Source organism: Perca fluviatilis, chromosome 14 (assembly GCF_010015445.1).
Source record: "Perca fluviatilis chromosome 14, GENO_Pfluv_1.0, whole genome shotgun sequence".
Lineage (NCBI taxonomy): Eukaryota > Metazoa > Chordata > Actinopteri > Perciformes > Percidae > Perca > Perca fluviatilis.
This window is the reverse complement of record NC_053125.1, coordinates 13,348,774-13,367,694: the sequence shown is the minus strand read 5'-3', so window position 1 is coordinate 13,367,694 and position 18,921 is coordinate 13,348,774. Positions and strand designations below refer to the sequence as shown.

Genomic DNA, 18,921 nt, shown 5'->3' with positions numbered 1-18,921 from the left:
TAATAACGTATTTTATTTTGAAATATACAACCGGAAACGTTGATTCTTTTCCTCTTTGGTGGATTTCGTCGCGTTACCAACGTAGCGACCGGCGCTTTGGTAGAGTTTGACGTGGCACTCTGCTTTCACTGAGGGCAATATACAGTAAAGAGGACTCTGCCTATTATTCAGGTAAATACCATCACGACAATATTTACACATGTAGCTAGTCAATACACATGTGTAATTCTATCTCGTTTAATCCTTTTCTTGTTTTTACAAGGTATGTTAAAAATGAATGCGCTTCTGGTGCAAAGGAAAACTTTGTAGTAATTTCCGCGTAGCTAGCAAGATGTTTTCTATCAATATCATCACTGGACGAGGTGAGGTGCTGTGCTGTCATGTTAATGCGCTCTTTCGATAAGGTGTTACATGTTATAGCCAATGGTACTAACGTACTACACAGAGGACATGTGTGTCCGTTCAGCTGGATGCGAATTGAAGGAAGGCAGCTGCCTAGGGATGCTCATCTTTAGCCATAACGGTCTTTGACGTGGCAATTCTCGGAAGTGGCAGACACGATAACTATTGAACTGAACAATTAATCACGGTTATTTGTTGTTTTTTATGCTTTTTGGTTGGCTCCAATGTGTTCTATCTATTTATTATGTAGTAATAAAGGGTTTTCGTGGAGATGTCAGTACGCAGCTGTTATTTTTTTGTTGACCCAGCTGTGCCAAAGTTCAACTTGTTTTAAAAAGGTTTGACACCCTAAAAAGGTCTACAGGCCCATTGCTTTTATACCTTTTATTGTGGAAAGGTGCAGTTCTCTGCACGTTTTCTTTAAATGGCCTTTTTACTGCCGGCATATATATGGATATTTATATTTCCGGAATTGTGCAAATGCGAGGTAGTATAGCTCTGACAGCAAAACAGAAATGGACATGTAACCTCACTTGAAGATAATATTAGCAAGGTAAGGCTCCTTATCTCTCAATAAGCAATGTCAAAAGTCCATGTTAAGTTACACGAGTGTTGATGATTGCATGAGGTCAAATATCAGTTGTTGTTGGTGTGGCTTTTTTAAAATGCTGTAAAAAAGAAAAAGAAAAAGAGAAATAGGCCTAGATTCAATAGGGTGGAAGCAAACTGTCCAGATATTGGAAGGTTGTCACCAGAAAGTTGTCAATTAGGAAGTTATTTGTTTACATTACCTAAAAAAGCTTCATTGATTTCTGGTATTTGTCAAGAATAGGTGGAAACACTAAATTCCATGTATACATCATGCAAACTTAAAATGTCACTGTTTCAACTTAATAGGTTGTCAAAAGTCATTCATCTGGGGATGAGAAGACAGTAACATCCCTTCAAAATGAGTCAACAGGGTTATGTTGCTGCACCCCCGTACTCCCAAGCCCAGACAGGGATGGGGGGCTACCAAGGTGGATTTGGGACTGGTCCTGCACAGCCCCTCTATGGGTACTATGGGGGACCGCCCCAGGCATTCACCGCTCCACCAACAGGTAAAGGACTTCTACTCTTGTATTTGGATTGTTTCCCAAATAACATGGGTGGCGTTTAGGCTTTCATTTAACAAGTCCAATCTTACTACCTAGCTTGATCACCTCATTAATTCTTGAAAAATATCAATTGTAGCAACCAGCGGCACAAGCAATATACAGTAAATGTATTGGCTTTAATTTAAACGTTGCAGCACATTGAATCACACTCTGTATAAATGAAGGACAAACAAGTCCCTAGACTCTCTGTAGAACTACTGACGTACTAAAGGTCTCTGGAAAATAACGTCAAAGACAACATACAAGAAACTGTCATGCTTTCTTGACAATGGACAATGGACAGCACTGGAACCAGGTTTCTGTTTGGATCAGTTATTTCAGGCAAAGAGATCTGTTTGAGCAAACTACACACTTAACTCTGTGTAGCATTCCTTTAAAAATCTGTCTCAGTCTGCACATGTCCACATTGATGACCAAACTCTGACCCTTTAAGAACCTTAAGCTACATATTTACAGTGAAAAAGTCAAGAAACAAAAAAAGTAATGTTCAGATGTTTTGACAAGCTGTACTTTGCCGGATATACTGTATCAAAGATTTTGATCTAGAATGAATTTACCTCTGATACAGTGAGGACCATAAACTTATACTGTACACATGGTGTCTGTTACTCACTGCAGGTATGATGAAATTACCAGTTTCCTCTGCTGCCGGTATGCCTCCACCCCAAGAGTCCAGTCAGTACAATCCAAATGTCCATCAGAATGGTGCACATCATCAAAGGTAACAATTTTCACTAAACAGCAACTGTTTTGCATGTCAGATTTTCTCTCTGAAATCAACAAAAATAGAGTAAGAATGTGCAAGTATTGCAGTTGAAATAGATGAAAAAAGATATCTACAGGTGATGAACCATGGCGAGCCAATATTTTTTTCTTAGCAAATCATTTATAAACTTTTTGATTGTCTAAGTAAAACATGTTTTTTTAATCTACAAGGATTAGAAGCAACAGATCTATTCAGATCATGTTAGCAAGTTAAAAACGGCTTTTTAGTATACTGCGCATCATGAGACGACACTGTACCTGCTGTATATTAATAAGTGTTCTTATATTCCTCAGATACCCTGCTCCACCAGCTGTTTCTGCTTCTTATGGACAACCTCTACAGTCCCAATACAACAGCATGGCCTCTTCAGCCCCGCCTCCAACGCAGCAGCTCACCAATCAGATGAGTGCTATGAACTTTGGCAACTATGGTTAGTCTGCGATTTACGGATTTATTCTCGTTACAGATCATACAGCAGGGAGTGACATACATAAATAACATCAAACAAAATAAAGCAGCCAAGTAATCTGCTTTATTGATTATAATATTTCAGTAGTCAGGATGAGACAGGGATTAGAACAATGACAGCAAGTATGTACTCACCAGATTGTATTGCTTCATTTCACCTCTTACCGCAATTGTGTAGCCTCAGGTCCCATGCAGAGCCCTCCTCCAGCAAGCCCTGTAGCCCAGCAGCCTTTCCAAACACCCCCTCCTTCAGCAATGGGCCAGCCACAGATGCCTCCAGGTCCGCAGTCACCCCACATATGCCCCCAGATGTCTCCACCACAGTTACACCCAGGAAATATGCAAATGGCAGGCCAACCAATGACAGGCCCACCGATGTCAGGCCCACTGATGTCAGGCCCACCGATGGCAGTTCCACCTATGACAGGCATGGGTAGACCCTTCCCTGGGCCACCTGCTGGTCAACCAGGATACTCACAGCAAGCAGGTAACTGTGACACTGTAAACCAAAAAAGGTTGAGATCACACCAGTCAAAATAAGTATTCTTAAAGGGACATTACAGTTTTTTTTGACAACATTGTATCAGTTACTTACTGGTAGTGATACTGATACATGGTCATCAGCTCAGCGTACAGATTCTGTGGTCAGAGAAATCACCTGCTTGACAGACAGAAATTAACAACAGCAAATTGGGGCAGTTAATATTTTAAACCATTTTAAACAGAAACACATTCACAACAGAAAATGTTTAATCTTTTCATGCAGGTTGTCTTTGATGCTTGAATCTCCTCTGATGTTGCTCTGTGTCATAACTATTTTGTCTGGTCAAATAGTTCTGTAATAGTCTGGCAGAAGAGTTATCAAGCTGTATCCTTTTCATAAACATCAAAACAGTGTTTTCTCATTGCTAGTATTGGAGCTGTCAAATCAGAACTTACTATACAGCTTACATTTAGTCATCAAAACAGAGCTCTGCTGCACACAATTCTATACTGTAGCAAATAAATATCATTTAATAGCCAGTATATCCTGTTTTTATGTACAGGTCAGTTTAGTGGAAACATGGCTGGGCCCCAGCCAGGCATGCCAGGAGCCTTCCCTGGAGCACCAGGCGGACTGGCGGGACCACCTCAGAAGAAACTAGACCCTGACTCTATCCCCAGCATAGTGAGTAGATGACTAATCCTCCTGAGACTTCATACATTTAGATATCAACACACCACATATGTCATTCCACATTTTCTGTCTTGAAACAGCAGCTTATTAATTCATCAAAAGGTGTCTGGGAAAGTTATTTGCATATTCTCTTTTGTTAACATTACTGAGTATTCACATTTCATATTTGGGCATATACTCAAGCAAAAGCAAACATAAACTTGATGAACATTGCATTAAGTATCCGTTGTAACATGTTGTCTACCTAACAACTCTAGAGGAATCAGATAGATAGTACTGTAATGCATAACTTGTCTGCTTTAGACTCAAGTCATTGAGGATGACCAAGGAAAACAAGGGGGAAAGGTCTACAAAACAAACCTCAGAGGACAGGTTCCACCTCTGGTTACCACCGACTTCACAGTACAGGACCAAGGTAACTCATCATAATAACATTTAAACCTCTATCCATGCTCAAAATATTTGTAATAAATCTGTAGCAACTGTAGGTGAGCATCCAATTATCCCCATTAAAACTGTTTTATTGTTTCTTTCATATTGTAAAGAAGATCAAAAAGTTTTTTAACAGTTCTATGTGTACTTGTGTACTTCATGTTGAGCATGTTCAGTAATCTTGTCTGTGTTATTTGTGGTATGCACTTTTATAATTTATAGGCTTCTGCTCAAAATGTAAACATTTCTTTGAGAATTTTAATTATTGACTATTTCTGGTAATCTTAAATTAAACATGGGGCTTTACTGTCCAAAGAGTGGTAAGAGAAATGTGGTCTGTCATAATATCGACATCATCGACCCTTCTTTTTGCTAATCCCAGGCAACGCCAGTCCCAGGTTCATACGCTGCACCACCTACTCCCTACCCTGCACCGCCGATCTGGCCAAACAGTGCCAAGTGCCCCTGGCTTCCATCATTAAGCCCTTTGCCAGTTTGCAAAAGAATGAGGTAAGTCATGGTTTTACTTATAACTTAAAGCCAGTTGCCCCATCTAAAAACAAAAGCTTAAATAATATGAATAATACATAATAACCTGCTAAGATAAACCAAAAAAAAAAAGAGACTGAATAGATTCCAACTGTCCAACTCTCGCAGGGAATGATAAATTCAGAGTGACAATTTATTTCTGGCGGTTGGCCACCAAGAAGCCATCACTTGAGCACACTGTTATACAGCCATGTGTCCAAAAGTTTTGATGATTGTTTTCCCACTCTGTATGTTTATACATTGATGATGTTGAATCAGTCTGTACTTTTTGAAAGGAAGGAAAAAAATTCCCCAATACAAAAAAAAAACTTCTTGGGTGGGCCTAAATTCTATATATGGGAAACATTCATCCCACACCAAAGCATTTCTATCTTTAGAGTGCGCTGTGTTGAATGTTGTCCACTGTCATCTCAAGAGTGACTAATGAAACCGTACAAGTACACATGTATGTGTACTTGTATTCTAAATCTAGCTGTTACAGGTAGTTTGGGACTTAAAGGGGCTGCACTCGTTATTCAGAACATTAATATAGCAGTAAACAACTTTTTTCTATGTAAAGATATAGTGGAGTAATGGCGTCCTGAGCAGAGAATAAAGTCACTCTCCCTCTGTGTGTGTTGTAATCAGAGCTTCTGTGTTCTTTGTTTTGGTAGCCGGTTTCGCTATGCATATTAGTGCATGTGAGCGCGTTGGTATCAGACACCGTTGGCCGCGACAAAGCGTCAGTATTTAAGGAGTTGGGGAATGGTCTGTGAGAGCCATGTGGAGGCAGACCTCTTATTTCCGAACATTGAGTACAGTCCCTTTAATTTAGATACGTGGTTTTGTTTATGATTTCCTACTATGGCATTTAGTTGTAGGACAGAGATTGGTATATCTGCTTTTATTTTTAAAGTTTGGGACAGTAGAGCATTTAACCACCAAATGTACTTTTACTTTGATAAATGTCTTTGTATATTACAAAAGTTAAGTTGTCCTGTAAGTGACCTACTTTTGGATCATATCTGGTCCAAGAATCCTGCAGTAGATATTTCCCCCCACCACTCGCCTTGTCCCTTTGGCCTTTTTAGGCAATGTTAGCTTTCTCTCATCTGGCTTTCAGCTAATTAGCTAATGTCAGATCTACAGAGACCAATGGTGAAGAAAGTAGGTTTACAAAAGGAATCAAGCTTGAGTATTTTGCACTCTCAGATTTGATTCCATAGTGCGACATGGCGCATATTCACACTACAATTTTACCAAAATAGTAAAACTTACTCAGTGCTCCAAGCATAGATATAAAACATGTACGTTTTATATCCATGGCTCTAAGTTTTTTTTTTTTTTTATCTTAAAAGGGCATGCTGTTTTGCTTGTATGCATTGTTTTGTTCTCTGCATTGAGATAATATAAACACTTTCACTCTCCATCGTGAAGTCTCCAGTCTTATAATAAACCTACTTGCTTCTGTTTTATTTTAGTTAAGTTCATTTGAAGTTTTCAATTTTGCCTGCGTGGAGTCTTAAATAAACAGTGTAAGACTACAGTCTTCGTCATCTGCAGGCCTGCATACGGTACTCAGTAGCAGTGCTGTGGTGTATATATTAAACAGCTTCATGCTCAGCTTTTATACTCTATGTAAGACAAATCTTTTTTTGGGGGGCTTTTCTGCCTTAAATTGACAGGACAGCTAGGTGAGAAAGGGAAGACATTCAGGAAATCGTCACAGGTCAGATTCGTACCCTGGACCTCTGCGTCAAGGCATAAACCTCTCAGTATATGTGCGCCTGCTCTAACCACTGAGCCAACCCGGCCACACAAGATAAATGTTCTTATATGAAAAGTGCAATGTGTATTGTTTGGGTGCCATGGAATTACTGATGCTTCAGACTGAGCAGTATGCACAAGAGTATGGTCAAAAAAGTCAAAGGAAATGATTTTACAATAAAAAGAAAAAAACATAAAAAATAAATAAGGGCCTAATGTAATTTAGGAACAGCTGTTGAAATCTTGACTATAACTTCTTTTTGTGTGTGTCATTGTGTAGACTCCACTATATGTTGTGAACCATGGGGAGACAGGCCCTATCCGCTGCAATCGATGCAAGGCCTACATGTGTCCCTACATGCAGTTTATTGATGGGGGGCGTCGCTACCAGTGTGGTTTCTGCAACTGTGTCAATGAAGGTACAGTACAATGCCAAATAAAAGATACATTGCATCTTTGGAAATAAAAAAAGAAAAGTTCTTTAATTTAATTCAAAGAACAGGTCAACCTTTAACCATTAATACATTGTGCACAGTTCTATAATCAATTCGATTTCTTTGTCTTACCCTAGTGCCAGTCTTCTATTTCCAACATCTTGACCACATGGGCCAGAGGATGGACTTCTACGAGAGGCCTGAGCTGTCCCTGGGATCCTATGAATTTGTAGCCACCATGGATTACTGCAAGGTACAGGACTACTTAAGATCTGTCGACTACTATTCAATACACATCATGCAGAGTGGATTAAGTTGATCAATAGAGACAAACACTTAAAGTAAACATAGGGATTGCTGGTGTAAAGCAGATTTAATGCATAGATGAAAGACTTGCTTTTTCTTAAGGACTCTTTACATGATTCATCATAAGTTGATTATCAAAACCTAAGGCAGGACAGGCAGTGTTTAGCTCGGTGGTTTTGCAGACACTAGAAAGACAGCAATATCATTTGAGTGCATATCCCCATGGAGGCTGTGGCTGCTGAGAACAACAGAGAAGGCTGGCAAAGCTGAATCACTCCACTGGCCTACTTTTGCTCTGTTTATTAAGACTTATAAACAGCCTCTGTAGCGGCTATTAAACAAAAGGTGATTGTCTTGTCATGGGTTGTAACTGTGGAAACATAACAATGTCTTTCTGACAATCCCCTTCACACACACTCCATTGCCCTCCATTTAGGAATGCATAACTGTCATGGTCACCTCACAGCTACCCCAAGTTATATGCAAGCACTAATGGAAACCAAATCTCTGAAATTTGAGAACTAGTAAGGTGGAAGGAATAAGGGTAGGCCCCCAGGTTTTGGGCCTCTATTGATATTGTATAATTAAGAATTTCTAATTTAAATTAGATGATGCAGGACTGAAAAGGGGAATACTTTGTTTGGTCATGACTAGTTTATTCAAGAGCTTAAGTTTTACACAAGGAATATTATTTCTCATTTCCTTTTGAAATCAGGTATTTTATGCTGCATGCCTGTGAAGCCATGTTAGCTTGGAAAGATTTTAAAATAGCAACTGATTTATTACACCTGCTGCCTTCTTCTCACACAGAACAACAAGCCTCCGAATCCTCCCGCCTACATCTTTATGATTGACGTGTCCTATAACAACATTAAAAGTGGACTGGTCAAACTGATATGTGATGAGCTGAAGACTCTACTGGAGAATCTGCCCAGGTACACACACACACACACACACACACACACACACACACACACACACACACACACACACACACACACACACACACACACACACACACACACACACACACACACACACACAGTACAGGTAGGAATGAAATATGTATCATCTGCTACATTAGGTGCTATGCATCTTCTATACCGACTTGTAGAGCCCAGTGCAAGAGGCTACCGTCCACTAATACAGTTCACATCCAACATATGCCTTGCCGTAAAAGGACTTCCCTCAAGTCTTAAACACCAAGCCAACTATTTGTTCTCATCAGCTGAAAATTCTTGCATAAAGTTTTACAGATGGTGGGTATTGGTTAGGGAGAGCTGCCAAAAATGGAAAACATTATAGCGCAGGCTCTCATCTCTGAATGGAATCCAAAACAAAAAGCTTTGTCATACAGAAGACACTGGTTTTGTGGTAAGCATTACCCCGGAAGTACGTTTTTGATTTATCGCAGAGGAGAGGATGATGTACTTCACCTGGTTACTCCTAAAATACACTTTTGTCTTCGCTCCACTTCATTAGTGCCAGCAGCAATATATCCACATTTGTCTGCTGCCATGACATCACCCTTAAAACACTTAAGTGTACTCCAGATAAGACTCTTCAGCTGTGTTTGAAGCTTTACTTTTGTTTTTACAGGCCCTAAATCAAAGCATTAGGACACCCTGCATTTTTATATAGTTCATGTAATTGTGCAGTATTTGCCAAATGCAATTTAATTCACTATAGATAAAGCTAGAGCCCAGTTTAAGTAAGTGCAGATGTAGACATGGACTTTTTTTTTTTTTAATCATCACTGGTATTTTTTAATCACTGTCTGGTATAAGAAAGACCAAAATAAACTGGTCAACACAGCGCCTGTGACTAATGCTCATAGAAAAGCTGTGGGCTCGTAGTTGACCAGTGGCATATATACTTTTCAATTGTTTTAAGCCATTTTACATGTTCCTTAGTGTGTCTGCATGATTTAAGAAGAGAGACCTACAAACTGTAGATGGTAGTGACAGTAAAGAATGCTTTTAAATTACTATGATGGTGAAAGGTTTTGATGTATGGTTTTGGTTCAAGATAGCTACCACACCCCAATTCAGAATGTACTGGTTAATGTCAGGGGTTTTCATGTCTTTATTCCTTTTAGTGGCACTTATCTTACAGTCAAAAGACATTTTTTGGTAACACAGTTTTTTTTTTATCGTTCAGTAACTTCTTAATAATTTCCTGCAAAGTTTCCAGGGAAGGACTCTGTAATTTGGTACTAATTAAAGGGAAAACAGACAGTGCTCAATTGTTACACTTTCACAATTAATTAATTCAGATTTTTATCTTAACATAGATAGTCTTTTAGTCAGTGCACAGTCAGCTAAATCTGCAAAACCCTGCAATTTGGCAACTATACAATTCAATTTGATGAATAATAAATAGTAATATTTACTTTGGTTTATATGAAGCAGTTCAAGGAAATTTATATTTACCTTTAAGTAGTGCCAATATGTATTATAGTTCTTTCCAGAAAACCTCCTCGGAAACTATAATGAAAATACAGACATTTCTACAGACTTTTCTGAAAGTGTGAATCTAGGAGCAATTTGATTGTAATACTGAGAAAAAGAGAGAAAAAAATGAAATAGCAGGCATGACTCACAAGTAAATGGGTTTGGTTGTTTTCTTCACCAAACATCATTTACTCGGTTTTTGTAAACCTGTAGCAGCTATTTCCTTCCCCTCTCTTTGGATCACCACTTGAGACATTAAACATTAATAAACATGTCCATATTTGATGTTATTACACTCCTGGATGCATGTTTATACTTCACATGGTTGGGAAATGGCCATTTTATTTGGTGAAATAGTGCTTGAGAGATTCAGCCATCCCAAAGATAAACCAGTTTCCTTTGCATTATAAAAGTGCTAACTTCATTATGTTATTTAGGTAACAGCATGTTTGCTTTAGTAGTTTATAGAACAGGGACCTTATGGCAGTAGAAATATACAAAAGGTACTGAAAGCAGTTAGGATCTCAACAATGACTGCATCATGAAAGCAGGTTCTTGTAAACATGGCAGCTGTCACATTTATACACTGCCCACAGGCATAATAACATTTCAACTGACTTACTTGAAACATGCTGGAATTCACTAAGGCTTGTTCTCTCTCTCTCTCTCTTTTTTTTTTTTTTTTTTTTTTTTTTTTTTTTTTTTTTTTTCTCTCTTTTTCTGTTTTTTTTTTTTTTTTTTTTTTTTTTTTTTTTTTTTTTTTTTTCTCTCTCTCACACACCAGTGAGGAAGGTATGGAGAGTTCTGCCATTAAGGTGGGCTTTGTCACCTACAACAAGGTCCTCCACTTCTACAACGTGAAGAGCGCTTTGGCCCAGCCTCAGATGATGGTGGTTTCAGACACAGCGGAGATGTTTGTCCCGCTGCTCGATGGCTTCCTCGTCAACTATCAGGACTCGAGGGCGGTTATCTACAAGTAAGACATAACTTTTTCAGTGATTTGTGGAATAACGGTTTATCTTCGATGCCCCATGCTGAAGGGGGGGAGAGAGAGAGAATCAGACATATTTATCTCAAGAATTATCTGGTGTTTAATCCAGCTAAATAAAAAATTGCACTAGATGGGAAACTGTTTAGTTTGGAATAAGGATTGACATGGCTTCAATTTTTTTTTTAAAGAAAAAACAATGCATGAGAAAAACAAAATAGGGAATTAATGAGTTTGTTTTACTTGGATACATTTCAACTAGACGTTGACATGTGAAGGCATTTAACAAGGCAATGAGAACAATGTGACATGACAATTAAGCCATGATCCTGTCCCTCTCCTCTCCAGCCTCCTGGACCAAATCCCTGATATGTTTGCAGACACCAACGAGAGTGAAACAGTCTTTGTTCCTGTCATCCAGGCCGGCGTGGAGGCATTCAAGGTTAGTCACAGCGTGACAACTGTCAACATGAAGTGGGAGACTAGAGGCCTAATGCAACGTCCCTGAATCATGCGTGGCTGCTATAGACTTTTGTCTTTAGGAAGTTAAAGATCAAACGCCATTAGCACAGTTGGAAGCGTCCTATTTGACCAGTTACATTTGCTTAGCACCGGCCTCTTTCATATATATTTTTATCACGATACTGATGGATTCCAGTAACATGTAGTGCAACAAAAACACATAACTGTGTTTTTCTAAAAAGGTTAATCACTTTAAATGTAAACTTAATGAAAAATCTCACAAGGATTGTTCAATTTGTCTAAACATTTCAGATGTACTGCTCACTCCAACTTAGGCGTTGACCTCTGAACTCAACCTATCAACTAAGTTTCTTTTTTTCCTCTTACTGATATGTTTGTGTTTACTTTCAACTCCAACAACCTTTCCCTGTATTATGAGGTCAGTGTTTTGGCGCACAGTAAAGGGAAAATTCACACACAGCTTTTAATTGGAAGCAGTTGTGGCATTACACAACAACAAATAGACTGTGATTCATTTATTTGTTCATGTTCATATTTTGGGTTTTGCTTACATCTTTATCTTTTTGTTATCAGTTGATTTTGCAACACGGGAGTATTTTGTACATAAAGTTTATTATTATTATTATTAGGAGAATATGATCCTCTGCAGAAGTGGAATTTTGCACTTCATGACCTTTCATTGTTAAGCCATAAACAACACGTCAGCAAGGAACATACTACACACTTTGTGTGATCTTCTTTTTGAGATATTTTTTCTCTCTCATTATTCTCTCACGTCCAGGCAGCAGAATGTAGCGGAAAGCTCTTCATCTTCCACTCTTCCATGCCCACGGCTGAGGCTCCTGGCAAACTGAAGAACAGGGATGACAAAAAGCTGGTCAACACTGAAAAGGAGAAAGTGAGTATCTTGAACATATATCGTACAGCAAATTCTGAACTCCAAATACAGACTGCTGGCAGTTGTAGACGGAGTAAAAGCACAGTGCCACTAAGCATAGCGTAGCATAGCACTCATCTGCATGATTGGAGTCAGTTGGATGCTACCTTTGAGCTTAATTTGAAATTAGAAACTACTATTGGGAACTGCTGACTCCAAATTCAATTCTCTGTGTTTTCCTTAGACTCTGTTCCAGCCTCAGAAAGGAGTGTATGAGCAGCTGTCTAAGGACTGTGTGGCACAGGGCTGCTGTGTGGATCTCTTCCTCTTTCCCAGCCAGTACATGGACATAGCAACCGTGGCTGATGTGCCCTCACACACCGGAGGCTCCGTCTACAAGTACAACAACTTCCAGGTACAACATTGGGCAGGCATACCGGTTTACAGTATGTTCAGGCAACTGAAAACACACACAAAGATACTGCAAGCATCACACCTAAAGGATATGGATCGTGTTGCAAAACAAATCAGTTTTTATTTCTTGCCATTACACTAGGAAGTCACAGAAGGCGAAGACATTTGAAGCCATATAAAAGCTGGTTGTATCCACATAATGACTTTGGCGCAGTACCGGCAGTCTATTACAGACCTGTCCCATAGGAATGGTGCAACAAGTGTGGGAAATTACTCCAAACTGTACAAACACACCACACACAAAGGCAGTACAATACAGTTTAACACACATGGACAAAATCTATAATAAACAAGTTTCATATAACATCCCAATGTAGGCGTAACACACAACAGTAAAGCATTTTGTTTTACTTATTAAAAAATAATCTAATTTAGTGTGGTACAAACTATTACTAAATTCTATTTATTGTTAACTTTGGCCCAAACGGACATATCAGGAAATCGTGGTATCAGACAAAATGACTTGTGTTAATGTACAATGATGAGCCACAGACTGTCATTGGCGTGGGACCAAATTGTGACAATACTGCCATCTGCTGGTTAAAGCTTATGCACATACAATATTTTCTGCCGACTCAAATGCACTCGGATGTCGTCAGGTGGAGACTGATGGGGAGCATTTCCTGAGAGACCTGAGAAAAGACGTGCGGAAGAGCATCGGATTTGATGCCATCATGCGTGTTCGTACAAGCACAGGTAAGGAAAGCTTTTGCATTTGGTATGTACAGATGTATCACAAGGAGTTACCTCCCAGTAATTTACACTTCTGTGTATGTCTGTCCTCAGGTTTCAGAGCCACAGAGTTCTTTGGTGCCATCCATATGAACAACACCACAGATGTAGAGATGGCAGCTGTGGATTGTGACAAGGCTATAACCGTAGAGTTCAAGCACGACGACACGCTCAGTGAGGAGACCGGGGCACTCATGCAGGTATGCGCCTTTTTAAAATGTGCCTTGTTTAAGGAAAAAAATAAATAAAAAAATCCATGTATGCTGTTTTGTCAGGAGTTAAACCCCTGAAGTTTGGTCCTAACATATGTTTGGATTCGGTTTCCCAGTGTGCCTTGCTGTACACCACCATCAATGGACAGCGACGTCTCCGCATCCACAACCTCAGTCTGAACTGCAGCTTGCAGTTGTCGGAGCTGTTCAAGAGCTGTGAGACTGACTCACTCGTCAACTTTTTCTCCAAATCAGGTAACTGTCCAAGATCTCCCCCACACTTACGGCTTCATTTTATCTTCAATTTAAAGTTTTCGCTTCTAGCCAAATGCAAAACCAAAAATGTAGTTTTCCTCCCATGATCTATGAGCAGTCCATTATTGCACGAGGGAGTCATTCCATCCTGTCAGCTTTCTTTATTTGGGAGTTTACTGTAGTGCAGCCGTACCCTGCTGATGTACTGCAGTATCATCCTGACCTTTGTTGGATTTACCCCATGCATCACTTGAGAATGTACTAATACTCACAGACTTATGAGTAAAAGAAGAATGATTGTGGAAACGAGGACCACATGTTTCACATAAAGTAAAGATGAAACTGAGCCTTTCTGTAATCTTCACATAGTGAGCCTTAAGTACAGCTGTATTACTGACCTTCCTTTGCCTTCTTTATTGGTCCGGCTACTCTTCAGCTCCCTTGTGCGCTCTCTTCCCCCCTGCCTGATTTTTGTCATCATTCATCCTTTTGTGTTTCACTCCCCTACTTATCCTTTGCTGAAAGTTAGGCCCGTCTGTTCCTCTCCTCCTCCCCTCTCCTGTTTTTCTGACTAACCTTTTCTCATGCCCACTCAGCTTGCCGTGCCATATTGAACCAGCCTCTAAAGAATGTGAGGGAGATCCTGGTCAACCAGACGGCCCACATGCTGGCATGCTACAGGAAGAACTGTGCCAGCCCCTCTGCTGCCAGCCAGGTCAGTGTAGGACAGCGCCTGGAATAAAACGTGTCTCATTTAGGCTTTGATTTTAAGATACAAAGAACTCCTAGATGTACATAGCATATGTAATACAATATATTGTGTGACTGTAACTAAAGATTTGATCGTACATCCATCTCTCAGAAATGATTTTATGCCTGTGTCCATGTGTACTGTAGCTGATCCTGCCAGATGCCATGAAGGTGTTCCCGGTCTACATTAACAGCCTCATGAAAACTGCTCCCTTGGTCGGCAGCACCGAGCTCTCAACAGATGACCGAGCCCATCAAAGGCTGGCCATCATGGGCATGGGGGTGGAGGACACACAGCTGCTGCTCTACCCACGTCTCACCCCGCTGGTACGGGACAAATATTTTGTACACTTTGCGTATAGAAGGGAATGTGTGGATTTATCTAATTTCGGACAATGTTGTAATCTTAACAAGTGCGTTATTTTTTTCTCAGCACAACATGGACGTCAGCAGCGAGGCTCTGCCTGCTCCAGTGCGCTGCTCGGAGGAGCGTCTGACAGACTCTGGCATGTTCCTGCTGGAGAACGGCCACTCCATGTTCCTGTGGCTGGGCCAAGCGAGCCCTCCAGACCTCATCCAGAGCATCTTTAACCTGCCCTCCCTCGCCCACCTGCAAGGAAACATGGTCAGAATTCATTTAATATCACTTCCACCTCAACATATTTATAAACCATATAAAATGTTTTTAGAGATATTAGATGAGACATTTGCTCACCTCTTTTGTGTCTTTATTTGATCCAATATCAATCATTTGATACATCCAACTCGTAGATTAACTCGACAAGTTTAACCTATAAAATGAGCTAAACTGAGTCAACAATACTGTAATTAAAAACGTACACAAAGTTCAAAGATGGACGTTTATTTTTAAGGCAGAGCTCCGACAACATGTGGTACTGGTACTAAGGGGAAGGAAGCAGAGCAAACATTAAAAGTATTAGTTTTAATGAGCTGTTTGCTTCCCATCCTCAAATCAATAGTTGACTTATTAAACCTTATTTTAGACTTAACCAACCTTCTAATTGTTTTTTTCAGTGTGCGCTGCCAGAACTGGACAACCCATTGTCAATCAAGGTCCGATCCATCATCAGTGGCCTGATTGAAAAACGGTCGAACTCTATGAAGGTAAGATACCCAGAGCAGCAACATGCTCACCAAAACCTTTGTTTGAAAAAAAAAAAGCAAGCATGCATTTTCTTAAAAAAACAACAACTAATTAATACTAGAGAAAACATTTTGGTTGAAGTAAAGGCTGTTTAATGCTTCTGTGTCGAATCGACGGCGTACCCCCGCAGACCCCTCTGCGTCTACGCTGGACCCTACGCCGTAGCCTGACGTGCACCTCTCGAAAAATGAAACTACACGTACCGTTGCATCCCCCCCCCCCCGACTCATTTCCTGGTTCTCCTTCTCCATAAACAACATGGAATCAAGGAGAGGGTTAACTGTTCCTGCTACAGATTTCCCACCATGGTCAGAAAGCACAGGGGAGACACTTTGTTTCTCTCACTATGACTCTGGAGTCGGAACTCGCTCCGAAGTTAACCGCCGTCACTCTCTCACTTCTCCCTCGCTCTACACCACCCACACACACACACACACACACACACACACACACACACACACACACACACACACACACACACACACACACACACACACACACACACACACACACACACACACACACACACACACACACACACACACACACAAGTATAAACATCAGGCCACTTACGTAGTCTACAGCGAAAGCTCTGCGTGAAGCCTCCACAGAACCATTAAACAGCCTTAACACAGGGTAGAACAAATTGAAGCCAACTGCCATTGCAGCTTTTAATTAACTCTGCCTCCCTCTAGTGGATTTAGTATGTTAATACTTTCCCCCACAACTGCTTCATCACCCTCATTTAATATCTTTTGTTGTCATATTGCCATTTAAACAAACCACTAACATGTTATATGTAACATCTGAACAACCCTTAGTCACATGTCATCAATGTAGCTGTGGCAAGTTGAGTACATTTTGAAATACAAAGGCCAATGTGCACGTAAAAGACAGCTGGTATGTGTAAAACGTCTAGTTATTGCATTTGAACTGCAAACAGATCATGCTTTGCTTACTCCCCCCCCCACGTCCTTCTCAGCTCCAAATCGTGAGGCAGAAGGACAAACCAGAGATGTTGTTCCGTCAGTTCCTGGTGGAGGATAAAGGCCTGCACGGCGGGGCTTCCTACATGGACTTCCTTTGCTACGTTCATCGAGAGATCAGGCAGCTGCTCACTTAACCCCCCCCCCCCCACCGAACGCTCAGCCTCAGTGTTCCCTTTCCTGACTGGCCTGGGAGAAGCACGCCACCTAACGGACCATACACAAACCTTACAGGGTCAGTCTCAAATCTTAAGGACGGTCCACAGAAAGAAACTTTTTAAGTGTTTTACAAAGACAGAGAAAGAAACCAGGAACCAGAGAGAGCCTTTTGAGATTTATTCTTGAGTCAAAAGCTGCCTTTCCAACAAGGCTTTTGTCACACGTTAGTGTACGCACAGTATGATCTTCAAATAACCACCTGTCCCTTGAGGAACGTCCAAGCATATTCTGCACAGATACTTTGTGTGATGGACTGTGGAGACTGGAATGACATCGGTGTCTAAGGCTGAAATGCATTATGGTAAAACGCCTATGAGCATAAGCAATACACCATATATCTCCACAGTGCCGTCAACTGAGTTTTGCATTTTATTTTGGAGATTTACAGGATCAAGACAAGGGGTTATTTGTGGTCAATACTGTAATGTTCACTTTAGAATTCATTAAATTTAGCCAGTCTTTGTTATACACGACCTTCTCCCATACAAACTGAATATGTCAGGAGTCTCAGTAACCCATTTTAAAATCTTAATTTCTTTTTTAACAATTACTGCACAAATACATTTCACAATATTTAAATGACTTATAAAAGGGTTCTACATTTGTACACGCTTTTGCTGTCCTGTGGAAAATGTCCTAAAACAAACCTACATGCAAGTAGTGTATCCACAGTACCAGGTTTTTCATAATTTAGCAGAAACAATGCCGCTGTTGCCAGGACTGAAAATGATTCCTGTCATTACACCGTGAGTGATTCAAAACATTCGATTCACCAACAACAACAAAATGTCAAATTCTTTGACCATTTATAGCAGAGACTTGATCTTCACAGCGTGCAGTGATGCAAAAACCGTTTTGTTTTGGTGTTCTGAGATTACAATGAAGTGAACACAGCTGTTGCTCTACATGGAGAACACACTTCTGTATCCTGATGACAAATGACACACTTTTCCTACACTGCACAAGTCAGAATTGGAACTAAAAAAGGGATGATTAAGGGAATGGATTGCCAACGGTGCTGAGAGGCATCAATGGGAAGTTTAGGGACCAAATATCAAGCATTTCCCTACAAATGTCATAAAACAATCTAACATGAAAAATAATAATGATCTGTTCTTATTGGGATTCGTTTTGAGGAACACGTTCAGCCACCTCCAACAATGCCATATTATAATGGAACCAAAAGGTGCCAACTGACAAATCTGACATGTGCAGGACAATAAAATCATCAGTAACTATTGGATCAAAGTTTTTAAAAGCAGACTTTTTAGTGTTAAAGAAGCCAAATTCAGTAAAATCTTGTTACACTAACTATAATCTGCAAAATTGTCTGTAATGATGATATGTAACATTTCAGTCTTGAGTACAGCAATAGCATCATACTGTATTGCATTGCTCGTCTTTATAGAGGTAATTGCCTCGGTGTAATTCATGTATGCATTTGATAAATATTGTACGATTTTGTCTGTGGGGCCTACAAAGTCTTTTTGTACATGTAATACACAACCTATGTTTTCAAACTATGACCATTTTGCCTTAAGTTCATATGATAGTTTTAGAAACATATGATAAAGTATATGTCCTAGAGGTCTATTTCAATCTTTTTGGTTTGTATGCAAACTTATCTCAGGTAATTTGAGTACCTTAATATTTAAAGAAGTGATTTCAATTGAACTGGACAGATGGACGGTTGTTTTTTGAGTTGACTTACGGACATTCACGGGCGTTGTGTGCCATGTATATTTTATTCCAAACCCTTAACAAATTTTGTCTGAATAAAATTCTTGACATAACTATTGTTTCTCTATTATTTTAGCCTTTGTACAGTACAGAAAATGCATCAAAGAATATATCTATAAGGGTGAATATACTGGTATTTGTCTAAATATT

The 18,921-nt window shown here is 39.9% G+C and overlaps 1 protein-coding gene across 2 annotated transcripts; it reads left to right on the top strand.

Annotated features, from left to right (window-relative positions):
- The first annotated feature begins 68 nt into the window (after positions 1-68).
- On the top strand, positions 69-18,824 carry sec24d (SEC24 homolog D, COPII coat complex component). 2 transcript variants are annotated; one of them, XM_039823206.1, is made up of 23 exons: positions 69-171; positions 1,300-1,502; positions 2,178-2,280; positions 2,619-2,755; positions 2,972-3,280; positions 3,840-3,961; positions 4,274-4,385; positions 4,785-4,912; positions 6,978-7,116; positions 7,269-7,384; positions 8,248-8,372; positions 10,675-10,866; positions 11,227-11,320; positions 12,143-12,259; positions 12,483-12,653; positions 13,312-13,408; positions 13,499-13,644; positions 13,773-13,911; positions 14,508-14,626; positions 14,809-14,988; positions 15,095-15,286; positions 15,697-15,786; positions 16,809-18,824. In XM_039823206.1, exons 2-23 carry the CDS (start codon positions 1,352-1,354, stop codon positions 16,947-16,949), a joined length of 3,120 nt encoding a protein of 1,039 aa, XP_039679140.1. In that variant the 5' UTR covers positions 69-171; positions 1,300-1,351; the 3' UTR covers positions 16,950-18,824. The 2 variants fall into 2 exon arrangements, with proteins under 2 accessions (XP_039679140.1, XP_039679139.1); XM_039823205.1 differs by lacking the exon at positions 69-171 and adding an exon at positions 245-955 and having other exon boundaries at positions 16,809-16,949.
- The last annotated feature ends 97 nt before the right edge of the window (positions 18,825-18,921 follow it).

Bases quoted from the DNA above. Each gene is read 5' to 3' on its own strand.
- sec24d (XM_039823206.1), top strand. From the start codon at position 1,352: ATGAGTCAACAGGGTTATGTTGCTGCACCCCCGTACTCCCAAGCCCAG. The intron at 8,373-10,674 runs GTACACACACAC...CTCACACACCAG, and splicing joins CTACTGGAGAATCTGCCCAG to TGAGGAAGGTATGGAGAGTT. The intron at 13,645-13,772 runs GTATGCGCCTTT...TCGGTTTCCCAG, and splicing joins AGACCGGGGCACTCATGCAG to TGTGCCTTGCTGTACACCAC.